The sequence below is a fragment of the Papaver somniferum genome, chromosome 7 (assembly GCF_003573695.1).
Source record: "Papaver somniferum cultivar HN1 chromosome 7, ASM357369v1, whole genome shotgun sequence".
NCBI lineage: Eukaryota > Viridiplantae > Streptophyta > Magnoliopsida > Ranunculales > Papaveraceae > Papaver > Papaver somniferum.
Genome location: NC_039364.1, coordinates 38,170,994 through 38,183,634, shown reverse-complemented (window position 1 = coordinate 38,183,634; position 12,641 = coordinate 38,170,994). Strand labels below are relative to the sequence as shown.

At 36.3% G+C, this 12,641-nt stretch overlaps 1 protein-coding gene across 1 annotated transcript; it reads right to left on the bottom strand.

Annotated features, from left to right (window-relative positions):
* Positions 1-302: 302 nt before the first annotated feature.
* LOC113294535 lies at positions 303-9,613 on the bottom strand. Its single transcript, XM_026542929.1, has 3 exons — positions 9,501-9,613; positions 6,856-7,131; positions 303-600 (listed from the first exon to the last, which is right to left on the bottom strand). Exons 1-3 carry the CDS (start codon positions 9,611-9,613, stop codon positions 303-305), a joined length of 687 nt encoding a protein of 228 aa, XP_026398714.1.
* Positions 9,614-12,641: the final 3,028 nt, after the last annotated feature.

The window sequence follows — 12,641 nt, the reverse complement described above, 5'->3', positions numbered from 1 at the left end:
CACATTGCTCTAGAAAGCTAAACAAGTTTAGGTAAAACCTGAACTTAGCTCATCATCACCTCACTTTCACAATGTATGCCATGTATACTTTGTAGTTAGGATCATGAGCTGCTGATAAGCTGCAACTCAAGCTGAATTCATAATCTCTTGACTAGTTGTGCTGTAGAAAGACAATTAGTGCTTTGGAAATTATACCATAGTTGTGTTTAACTTCCTATAGGAGAATACACAGTAAACATTAGAGTGAATTCAACCCCTAGCTCCCTGTCATCCACATTTTCATCATCAACTGTTGGCTTTGTTCATGCTTTGTTTTGTTTTTGCCTTGATTGTTTCTTCCATGCCTTGCAACTCTGTTGCTTTTCTACATTTTCTTCTACTGCATTTCTGTTTCCCCTACTGTTGCACTTCTGCTGCTGCACTACAGTGCTGCTGCCTTCTTTCTGTGCACTGCTTCTGCAGCTGCAGGGTTGCTGCTTTTCTTCCCTTGCAACTGCTGCTACTTGTGCTGCTGTGGCTGCTGTTGCTTGTGCTGCTGCAGTTGCTGTTGCTGCTGCCACTACCAAGCTGCAACTCCACTCTGCCCTGCCACTTCTTCTCCTGCCAAGTCCAGCTCACTTCCAAAAGCCCAGAGCACAAATTGGGCTCATCAGAAGACCATAACCAAAGCCCAATTACTGTAAAAGGCCATTTCACTGTTCAGGTGAGATTGAGCCCAAAGCTTAAACAAAGAACCAAAGCCCATTTGCACTTTAAATATAACTGAGCCCAAGCTCAGTTCATTTTATGTTTAACAAACCAACTAAGCCCAATCCATTCAAAGGGTATTCAAACCCAGTAGTACATTAAGCCCAACACTTCCAAAGGGCTTCTAAGCCCAAAGCAAATCTAGGAACCCAATTTAGCTAAAACACTTCCGAAACACACCCGATCTCTGTGGATCGACCCGTACTTGCACGAGCTACAACTGACGACCGTGCACTTGCGGTATTACTGTAGGCCCGTTTTTATCGCATCATTTTTATACACTCTTCCGGGCCCATCAAGTTTTTGGCGCCGCTGCCGGGGATTGGTGCTGTGTTTTATCTGTGTTTTTCTTAGCTATTTTGCATTTCATTTCATAGCATTTGCATCTGCATCTGCTTCATTTCATTTGCTATTGGACCTGCTGATTCTGAACCTGTTTTTCCTCTGCTGGGACGCCACTAAGGAAAAGAACCAAAACCCAACTGGGTTTTTGCAACAATATCAGAGCAGCTGGGCTGTGCTAAAAAGGTAAGCCTAAACCCATTCAATTGAGAGAACCCAACCTGTGGGCTTCCAATTTTTTATTTGTGGGCTTGTAATAATTAACCCAATTTTTTGGGCTTTTTATTTTTCTATTTTGGGTTTGTAATAATTTATTTTTGGGCTTGTTGTTTAATTTGTGGGCTTGTATTTATTTTGTGTGGGCTTGTTTAAATTCTTCCATTGGACTTGTATTTTGGACTCTGGGTTTAAACCCAGCTGATAACCGATTGTGGGCCGCAGCCTTCCTTCCATTTCATTAGAGGCTTGCACAGTGGGCTTGCTCCCATTCAAAAACCAAATTTTATTTTTTTTAATTTTATTTTTCTTTAAAAAAAAAAAAAAAAAAAAAAAATATTTCTACTTTGCTCCCAATTTTAAAACCAAATTTTTACTTGCTCCCATCTTAAACCAAATTTTTATTTTTACTCCCATTTTAAACCAAATTTTCAAATGTCTCCCACCAAAACCAAATTTTTCCCAAAAATCCAAACCCTTTAAAAACCAAATTTTACTTGCTCCCAGATTTTAAAACCAAATTTTATCTTGCTCCCAACATTAAAAACCAAATTTCTTTTCAAACCCGACAAAAACCAAATGTTACCCATAAAAACCAAATTTTTCCCAAAAATCCAAACCCATTAAAAACCAAATTTTGGGCTTTGTAACATAGTTACTTAGCTTTTGAGCCCAATCATGTATAGATCTTTTTCTACAGTTGGGGAATACAATAAATCCCTTAGAGAACTTGCGTATGGACAAACTTCACGTTATGAACCTCCCACGGACCATGATGTCAATAGTTATAGGAATTATTATGGACATTTTCAAAGTCCCGAGCCTCAATACATGAACCCTAATGACTATTCACACATGCATCATTCGCCACAACGTGAAAATGAACATTTTGCTAGTGCCTCACTCACACAATCATCTCTTGTGGATCAATTAGAAGCTCGAATCGCAGCTTTAGAAATGCAATCACATGAGGAATCTGTCACATCTAATTTTCTTAGGAAACCTGAAATCTATGCATGTCCTGCATGTGGTAGTTTAGACCACCATGTTGAGAATTGTCATATTTTGCATAATTTTAGGCAATCTAGAGAAAATCCAAGGTATGAAATGCCCATGAATTGTGAGAATGGTAGTCATTGGGACCATAATCAATCCTTTGAGGGTTGCGATCAATTTTGTAACCCTAATGACCATGCAACATGTACCATTCACCACAATTTGAACATGAAGAATTTTGTACTCCCATGAATTTAGACTCCACCACAGAAGCTTTCAGACTTAGTGAGCAAAACTTCGATAGATCTACATCACGAATTCAGGCATATTTAGATCAGATTTTGCTTCACCTACAAAAGGAGGAAATTCATGAGGAAATGTATGTTGTCCCTAATGAAGTGTCTAGTCCCATTCATGTAAATGATGTTGAATATGAACCTAATTTAGAGGAACATGAATCGACTAACGACACCACCACTTTTAATGAGGACCAATATGCATGCTACCATGATGATGATTATGATGATTATGATGATGTGTTAGAAGAACATGAAAATATTGTGGAACCTGTTGGTTCAATAACATATGGCTTCTCGACCTTCATGAATGTTGTTTTTTCTAATACTCATTGTAATTCATATGATTTTGATATTGACATGGGATTCGTACAATTATTCTGTGAAGATGAGCATGACATAGGAATAGTTGAATCTTCTGTAGACACTAATATGCATGAAAATATATTTGATGTGTCTGATTCTCTACCTAGGTCACATTGTGATATTTCTCCTGATTTGCCGATGCATGAGAATGAATTGTTGATGATGTTGATGATTCTGAGTGTGAACTTGCCAATGTTGATGATTGTGAGCATGATGTGACATGTGTAGATGAGTTAGAGATTTTGATTTGATTGATAATGAGATACCTATTCTCTACCTAAGTCACAATCTTGGCCTTCCACCCAACCTAGATTTGGTTTGTACCAATATTGTAAAACCAATTTTTCTGAAAATTCCTAACCTAGGTTTGGAACTGTGTGCTTCCCAAGTCCTCTTGGACTATTTTGCTTCAAATATAATACATTTGAGGAACCACAGTTGGAATTAGCATGTTTGCCCGTCCCTAGCACAGTTCATTTCGAGCTAGACCTTTTGCATGATGAACCCCCGAAACTGCGCGATTTTGTTTTCAAAATTATATCTTCTGTAAAATCCAGGTTTGGGGGTAGCTCATTTTGTTTCACAGTTTCACTTGCGTTTCTTTCCTGTTATTATTGTGTGAAGCTGTTGAAATGTCTACACTTCGTCTTTTGGGTTGATCCTCAACTCTTTAGATTGTTAGTGTATGGTGAATTTTTTGTATATAATCCAGTAGATAAAATTTTAAAAACCCTTTTGTTCCTTTTGTATATTTTGCTAATCCAATATGATCTCGGCTGAAATATGTTGGATTTTTGCCTTGAATAACGGAGTTTTAATTCTGCTTTCGCCGAAATCGGGTATTCTCTCTCCTTTTACTCTACTCAGCATGTCCCTTTCCATATGTTGCATTTTAATTCTTTCCATATTTTGAAACATTGAGGACAATGTTTAGTTTAGGTTTGGGGGTATAGAGTAGATACCATGATATTTGCTCTAATTGAAAACAAAACTCCATCTTTTTGAAAAAATCAAAAATTCAAAAAAAATTAAAAAATGAAATGAAAAATCATAAAAAATGGAGCTCATTTACCTTGAAATGTTGACTCTTGTGCAAATATGTATTATTATTAGGAGTCTTAGTCTAGATATTTAGGCACCCTGATTCTAGCACAATTCACATAGTGATAAGAAATTTGCACGCGCACGATCTACCAATACATGTATGGCCTCGATCTTCAAGGTGTTGGATAGGAAGTTACGATTGCCAATCACTTTAGAATACTGAACGAAACTTGACTAGCTGTTCTTTGGTTGGTTGGGATAGAAGGTGGAGGTTACATTAAGAAAGACAACCATCGAATTTAACTGGGTGCATCAAAAAGGGCTACCTCTTGCAAAGTGTCATGTAATTTTTTGTTTCTTCTTTGTTATGTATCAAAAGTGTTTCCTTGTCCAAATCAAAAAAAAAAAAAAAAAAAAAAAAAAAAAAAAAAAAAAAAAACGATGTATATATTCAAAAAAAAAAAAAAAAAAAAAAACGATGTATATATTCAGAAAAAAAATATCAGAAAAATCCAAAAAAATCAAGTATTTATCAATTCCATCATCTCTTGTTCCAAAAATAAAAGAGAATAGTCAATGTAAATAAGAGTCATGTAAATAGTCATTTTGTTGTTTTTTGTAATAAACAAGGAGGGTGTATGCCATTGATGTACAACGCGAGAAATTGTGAAATACCTCCAACTCATTCACAATTCTCGTAAAGTCCGGACAGCTAGCTAGATTTCGACCTCAGTTCTTAGCCTGAGAAACTATCTCTTGGTGATTAGTAGTCATAACTTCAGATCTTTCTTTACACATGTGTAGATACACTTTACACTCTTATCACATGTCCTTATTTGTTATCAGTGCTAGGATTGTGCCTTCGATAGCTAGATTGACATCTCCATTTTGCTGTGAGCTTAACTGTTTTGCACATGTCACGTTTGATGGAATATGAGCTTATATTTTGTCCTTAGGTTTTGTAGGCACACCTCTGGTAAACCTTCACGAGACTTCAACTCGTCCACTAGGGACACTTAGTGGTTTAAAAGGCTTAGTGCATACGCTAAATGCATTCGAGAGACCAGCGACAGTGGTATAGTTAGGATTTCCTTAGTTTGTTTTTACTTGAGGACAAGTAAAATTCAGGTTTGGGGGTATTTGATGAGTGCCAAATATTGTATATATTTATCCCTTTTTGTTGGCATTTTAACTCATCTTTTATGCATTAATTCTACATTTTATCCCATATTCTGTATTTCATTGTTTTCAAGAATAAATATTTTTATTAATTAATTTTGCATTTTTAGGTAATAAATAAAGTTCGGATGAGTCGTGGAGCGGAAAGAGCAGAAAAGTAGTGAAAAGCCGGGAGGAATTATGCAAGGAAGCCGCGAAGAATGGTGCGCACAACCTCATTTTCTACATACAAAAGCGCCTCCGTTCTCAGCCATCAGATCAGTTCTCGGGAGCATCCAACGGTCGCTCCTTCATAGAGCATCAAAATCGGAAGTCTCTGCCGAGCACCACAGCGCTGAAATTCCAAGCCTTCAGATTAGATGGTAGTTGAATCCAGCGGTCACCTCATCACTGTGCATCAAATCCTGATGGTTCCGCCCAACACTACAGCACCTAACCTATCTAGCACCGTTGACTTCGTTGTGTTCCGCATCCAACGGTCGCTACAAACTGCTTCTCTCTTAGCCGTCCGATCTACCTACCATCGTCACATCCTACGGACCAGATCGCTGCTCATCAACTTCAGATAATCCCGCTTCACACCCTAGCACCAAACCCTATACTACCACCCAAACACTCCCTCCTTCCCAAACTTCATCTCCTTCACCCGACAGTTGCAGAGCTCTGCAACTCCACCACCTCCCCTCTCTGCCGCTGTCGCTTCCTTCACCACCACCAGTTCCATCACTGCCACTACTATCTCTTCACCGACAACACCCCCATATCCCTAGCCTAGTTATTTTCCTCATCTCACAACCTCTGAAACCCTAGGTTTTGGGGTGAGTAAAATAACTCGAAATTAGGGGACAATAGGAGCAGAGGAAGAGCAGCAAGGACTAGAGGAGGCATGGGTCGAGCAAATTTTGGGAGTTTGTAAGTAAATTTTGTGTAATTTAAAAAAGCCCTAATTTTCTGATTTGGGAAAAGGGGTGTAAACCCTAATTTGATAATTTGGGTATAAATAGGAACTGATGTGTAGAGAGAAAACTGTTCTTGGGCTAGCCAAGTTTCCCCCTAATTGGGTTAAGTTTGATGTTAATTTTTGCTGCACTGTTAATCATCTGCATATGTTTCTTCTTGTTATTGTACTGTGTATGATGTTGTAATATGCATTTGTTGCCATGTTGTGTAATTGTTTTGATGTATTGTTAGTTCAGTGCTCCTGTTCATGTGTAATTATGCCTGTTAATGTGCAAATGTCTTGTTAGTGCCACCCCTAGCTCAGTGTTATGCTGCTTATCATGTTCTAAATCACCCTGCTAGGGACTTGATGAAGCTTTATTGTTGTATTGTGCAGTATATTGACCACATTGCTCTAGAAAGCTAAACAAGTTTAGGTAAAACCTGAACTTAGCTCATCATCACCTCACTTTCACAATGTATGCCATGTATACTTTGTAGTTAGGATCATGAGCTGCTGATAAGCTGCAACTCAAGCTGAATTCATAATCTCTTGACTAGTTGTGCTGTAGAAAGACAATTAGTGCTTTGGAAATTATACCATAGTTGTGTTTAACTTCCTATAGGAGAATACACAGTAAACATTAGAGTGAATTCAACCCCTAGCTCCCTGTCATCCACATTTTCATCATCAACTGTTGGCTTTGTTCATGCTTTGTTTTGTTTTTGCCTTGATTGTTTCTTCCATGCCTTGCAACTCTGTTGCTTTTCTACATTTTCTTCTACTGCATTTCTGTTTCCCCTACTGTTGCACTTCTGCTGCTGCACTACAGTGCTGCTGCCTTCTTTCTGTGCACTGCTTCTGCAGCTGCAGGGTTGCTGCTTTTCTTCCCTTGCAACTGCTGCTACTTGTGCTGCTGTGGCTGCTGTTGCTTGTGCTGCTGCAGTTGCTGTTGCTGCTGCCACTACCAAGCTGCAACTCCACTCTGCCCTGCCACTTCTTCTCCTGCCAAGTCCAGCTCACTTCCAAAAGCCCAGAGCACAAATTGGGCTCATCAGAAGACCATAACCAAAGCCCAATTACTGTAAAAGGCCATTTCACTGTTCAGGTGAGATTGAGCCCAAAGCTTAAACAAAGAACCAAAGCCCATTTGCACTTTAAATATAACTGAGCCCAAGCTCAGTTCATTTTATGTTTAACAAACCAACTAAGCCCAATCCATTCAAAGGGTATTCAAACCCAGTAGTACATTAAGCCCAACACTTCCAAAGGGCTTCTAAGCCCAAAGCAAATCTAGGAACCCAATTTAGCTAAAACACTTCCGAAACACACCCGATCTCTGTGGATCGACCCGTACTTGCACGAGCTACAACTGACGACCGTGCACTTGCGGTATTACTGTAGGCCCGTTTTTATCGCATCATTTTTATACACTCTTCCGGGCCCATCACTGATTCCCATGGGAAACATGGTTCCAGGGATTTGGACAACCAAACATATCCAAGGAAACTTAATTCCACCAAACCCATGGACCCATAAATCCCACGTTTAAAATTTTACATCCAAACCCACCATAAGCCTATTCTGAAATTTCTAAAGTATAACATCCACACTCCAACAGATTTCGACTATCTACCTAAAGGAATCCCCCAATAATGATTGATAGGAAATTAATCTACTTTTTGACTCCCAAAACCTTCATTATACTACAAAGAAACAAAATTCACTTACACACCAAATCACTCTTCCTAAAATTAACTCTTAAACCGGAAACAAGTTCAAAAGCAATGAGAACATTCTTTAAGGGTTTTGATTCGTTCAATGCTGTCATCCAAGAAAACAATAAGGTTATATGCAGATTGCAAATGGTTGATAACACTTTTATTCACATAGGTCTTGAAATCAGAAATAAGATCCAAAGATGCATTTTTCTTAATCATTAAGGATACGACTTCAACCACCATAATAAACAAGAATGGTGGTATTCACCTTGCCTAACCCCTTTTTCACTTCTAAAAAGTCTAGAACCCTACCCATTCACAACCATAAATAATCTAACAATAATTTCCTCTACATTCCCAAAAGAAAAAAAAATCGTTGTATTATTTAAACAAGGACAGCTTATATTATCGGAAGTTTTCTCTAGATCCATCTTCATCACCAAACTCACCATCTCTCTCTCTCTCTCTAGCATCAATAAGCTCAGAAGTTATCAAATGTAATTTTCCTCTCATCCAAAAATGCAACCTGAAATTCAAATATGATAGAAGACATTACAAGCTTCAATCTCTCAGCCAACAACTTCGAAATAATTTTATAAATACCTCAAATTAGAATTATGGGCATATAATTTTTCATATTAACAAACACCTACAATCCAAATTTCCAGACAACTGAAACTCCTTTGTTACTGCCATAATTTCAGGTTTAATGATTTCTTAAGATGCTATAAGAAATCCCATGATATACCCATCAAGTCTCATTGATCTGTTTTTTCCAAAATGTCATATTACCTTCTTTAATTAAATTACTTCATTCTCTTCAAAAGGTCTTTCAAGTATAATCATTTGTTGAATTAAAATACATGGCATCAATAAGTCATCAAATTTCGGTTTGTAATACTGTTGTTCCTAAAAAGATTGGAATAAAAATTCATTGCCTCTTCTTGAATGATTTTGTCTATCATGTAATACGTGCTTATCTATGAGAAGTGAATTAATGTAATTTGTTCTCTATCTGCTAGAAGAAATCCTATGAAAAATAACTAGAACTTCTCTCTATGTCTGTCAGCGACTGATTTTTGGTCATATCATGCCATTTTTCTACCCCAAATTAAGGGATGCAACTTTATATTTAACTAACGTTGCTTCTATGTCAGTATAGTCTCATGCATATAGAGAATTGGTCTCCTTCAAACTATCAGACTGTCAAACACATCAATTAGGTTTTCTAGACGATATAACTCAGCTCGTAAAGGATTCCATATTTGGGGAAATCCCCTAAATGTAAGTTCTTTTAAAGAACAAAAAACTTCTCTACTTCATTTCTTGATAAAGAATTTTAGCTCTTGTAATTTCTTAGCCAAAATGAAACTACGTCTTCCAAAAAATGTCAAATCGACCATCATATTTTCATATTTTCTAGAAATTAAGGATGTGCAAGAGAGTAATTTTCAAATCGAAAAGGAGGTTTATGAGAAATACCAACATTGTTGCAAATCATGTTCGGGGCATGATCAGAAATGGGCCTTCTCAACTTGTATTGCACCACTTTAAACATCTTTCTTCCAAATATGCATTCCAACCAAATCTGTCCAACCTGCTTAAAATAGGTGGATTCTGCGAATTTTTCCGAGTATATATTCCTCCACTCACCAAGGATTTTGAAATAGAATTCTAATATCCTTAACCTCCTGCCAAAATTGGTCATAACCAAAAGGGTCAGAAGCGTCATAAACCGAAATAATATTCAATAAAGGATCTTCCATTGATAATAGATTTATGTTCCAAAGCACTAATCTTCCACCTGATAGTCTAATAAAAATGAAGAAAAACCTGCTCATAATCATTGTTTTCCCATAAAGTTCTAATAAGAGACTCTTCAAAATTTTCATTTTTCGTCTCTTGAATTGTGCATAGTGAAACACTGCTTTTCCTAATTTTATTCCTAATTGGAGTGCCATTCACTACAAGAAATTAGGGAACTTTTAACAGCCAATAATTTTTTTTTTTGTAACTTCGTATCAACGTTACAAAATTTCTAAAATTGAAAGATCGTTGCAATAATTGGTATTTGTTACTTAGTTCCAGGAAGGTTGTGGGCAATTACCTTCGTATCCTCAACTTAAAATGTCAAGTTACCTAGTTACCCTCTATTACTACCACTTGCGCCCAATTTCTTCTCACGCTCAAGATAAGTTTCAATATCCCAACAATTCTCTTTCTTTTCTTCAATAGTGTTTCTTATTACAACTCTTTAATTACCAAAAATCAGAAACAAAATCAAAATCAACTGAAATTAGTTTTTCATTTAAAATGTTTGATAATTATAATAGAAAACTGACAATATATCGGGAACAATTGAGATCCTAAGATATTACTCTATGCATTTCTGATTTCATCTCATTCCATCGATTTGAGCTTAAGAAAACTTTGAGATTCAACTTCAGTAAACTTCCAAAAACTTTATCAAGAATTATAATCAGTTATTACTACTTATGTGAAACATCTATTTAAGTCTAGATTTAAGTTTAGCCGATCTCTCATAGAAGCACTGATTCAAAATATTGGAAATCCAAATATGAGTTATTTTCATCCAAGGTATTCCAATCATTCATTTTTATTTGATTCAAAATTTTCGAAATTTGGGGGATTAATAATTTTACACATTGGAGGTTACAAACTATTGATTTTGAATGATGCAATTTTTGATGGTGATTATGAATATCTATATCTTTCAAATTTATACGTAGTTGTAGATTTTAGGTTTATGGCTTTTGTGTTTGTTGATTGCGATTAAGAAGATTTGTATATGTGACTGTAGTTTTTGCACTACATTGTACTCTGTTTTGAGAATATCTCGATGAAATTTGTTGGTTTAGTTGATAATTAAACTGAGCGAGACTGTTAAAGCATAGCTCGGTTGAACCCACCAAGCGTTGGTATCTCAAGTTTTGTTGTCATATTTTAGTGAATCAAAACTCATTTAAAGAATCGCTTGATTATTTACTAGAGTCAACTTCGTATAGGTTAGCTAGAAAGTTATTAGGATATGAGACATACAAGTATTACTCGAAGACTTGAAGAATGTGAAGAAGTAAAGAACTACAACGACGACATCATCCTTCCTCTTGAGGTTAGTAATATTTTGACTTGAACTGTTTCATCAAGTCGTGCTATATTAAAAACATAACTGTGAAGATGTGAATGATTATACTCTAGTTAGACGTAGTATTAAGGAATTATAATACGAAGTATAACGCCTATCTTTTGAACTTCGTATATAAGACATCGACATAATCGTATGAATGCTATTATGATTATGTATGGGTATGGGTGAAGACCTAGGAAACAATGTTTTACATTCGTTTAAAGGAAGTACAATTCATAAACTTGTTTTGTGAATCGAAAGGAAATCGCTAGGCTTATTGGTATTGTTATTCATTGCAAATATTTGTATTACCAATATGTGTGTATAGTATAACCGCTCATAAACTTGTTTATATGTATCTTGGTAAAACTATTCACAATGCCTGACTTATGTATCGGTATGACTTTTATTAGTGAAACTAATCTTAAGTAATCACCTGAGATGGTATCATTAATATTTGTAATTGGTGTGCCCATTCCTAGTCATTGGATAACCGATCCTAGAACTTGGCAGGACTAATCACAAGATGTGTAATCGATCCTTTAGTAGGTTAACAAGTTTTCGTAATTGGTGTAACCGATCCTATAACTTGTGCAACCGATCACAAGTAAGTACCATAAATGGTGGTAACCGATCCTGGTACTTAGTTAACAAAGTTTTGGAAACTAATGTGACCGATCCTAGTAGCCACTTGGAGGTAGAACCGAACTTGTGTTTGGCAGAACCATTAAACCCATGAATGGTGATTGGATGTTTTTGATCAGTCACATAGTTCTTGGAAATCAGATGAACCAATTCTAAACTCGTTTGGAAGTGTAGCAAATCGGTTCCAATTTTGTAAATATGAAAAAGGATTTACAAAGTAAAGACGTCGACATACTTTGAACATGTACAATAATTCTTATCTATTATTGTTCAAAGATATTCCTTAATAACTAAAGGAGAATCCCGGGTCGAAATAAATTGAGAATCTTTTAATTACGGTTTTTAGTTTTATATGCTTTTAATTTCCAGCAATTAAATGCATATCTTTAGAAAATAAAAATTAGTAATGTGCATTTACTAATTGGATATTTTCTACCGAGATTTCGGTCTATATTTGAACGGAGCATTTCCAGGAATTATGAAAACCGATTTTGGCTTTATTGCATATCTTTGAGAATATTCGGTTTTGGAAATTCCTTGGTGTCCAAACTTCCTCAGTCTATAAATATTGAAGTTTGCATTTCGAGCAAACTAATCCTCAGAGCCAGCAAAACTACTTAGTTGTACTGGTGGAGCCGTCTATTCGGAGAGGATAGTAACCTAATTAGGCGAAATCTCTTATGACCGTTCGTTTTAAAGACTTCTTTAGGATTGAGAATCTCTACGAGTACCGTTGGTGGGAAACTGGATAATTACAGTTTATTATTAGTTTTCGGTTGATTTGATTGACTAACGGTTGTTGAACTTTGATTGCACCTAGTTTGTTTATGCTTGAGAATCTTCTCTTCTGATATAAGATTCACTCAAACTAGATCAAAGTATCGACGAAGATCTTTAAACTGTTTGTAGATCCACTAGTCCAAAATCAGGTTTTTATGACATTTGGAGTTCTCCGAAAACGACAGATTCCATGTGTCGTAGAATATTTTACAGTTTGGATT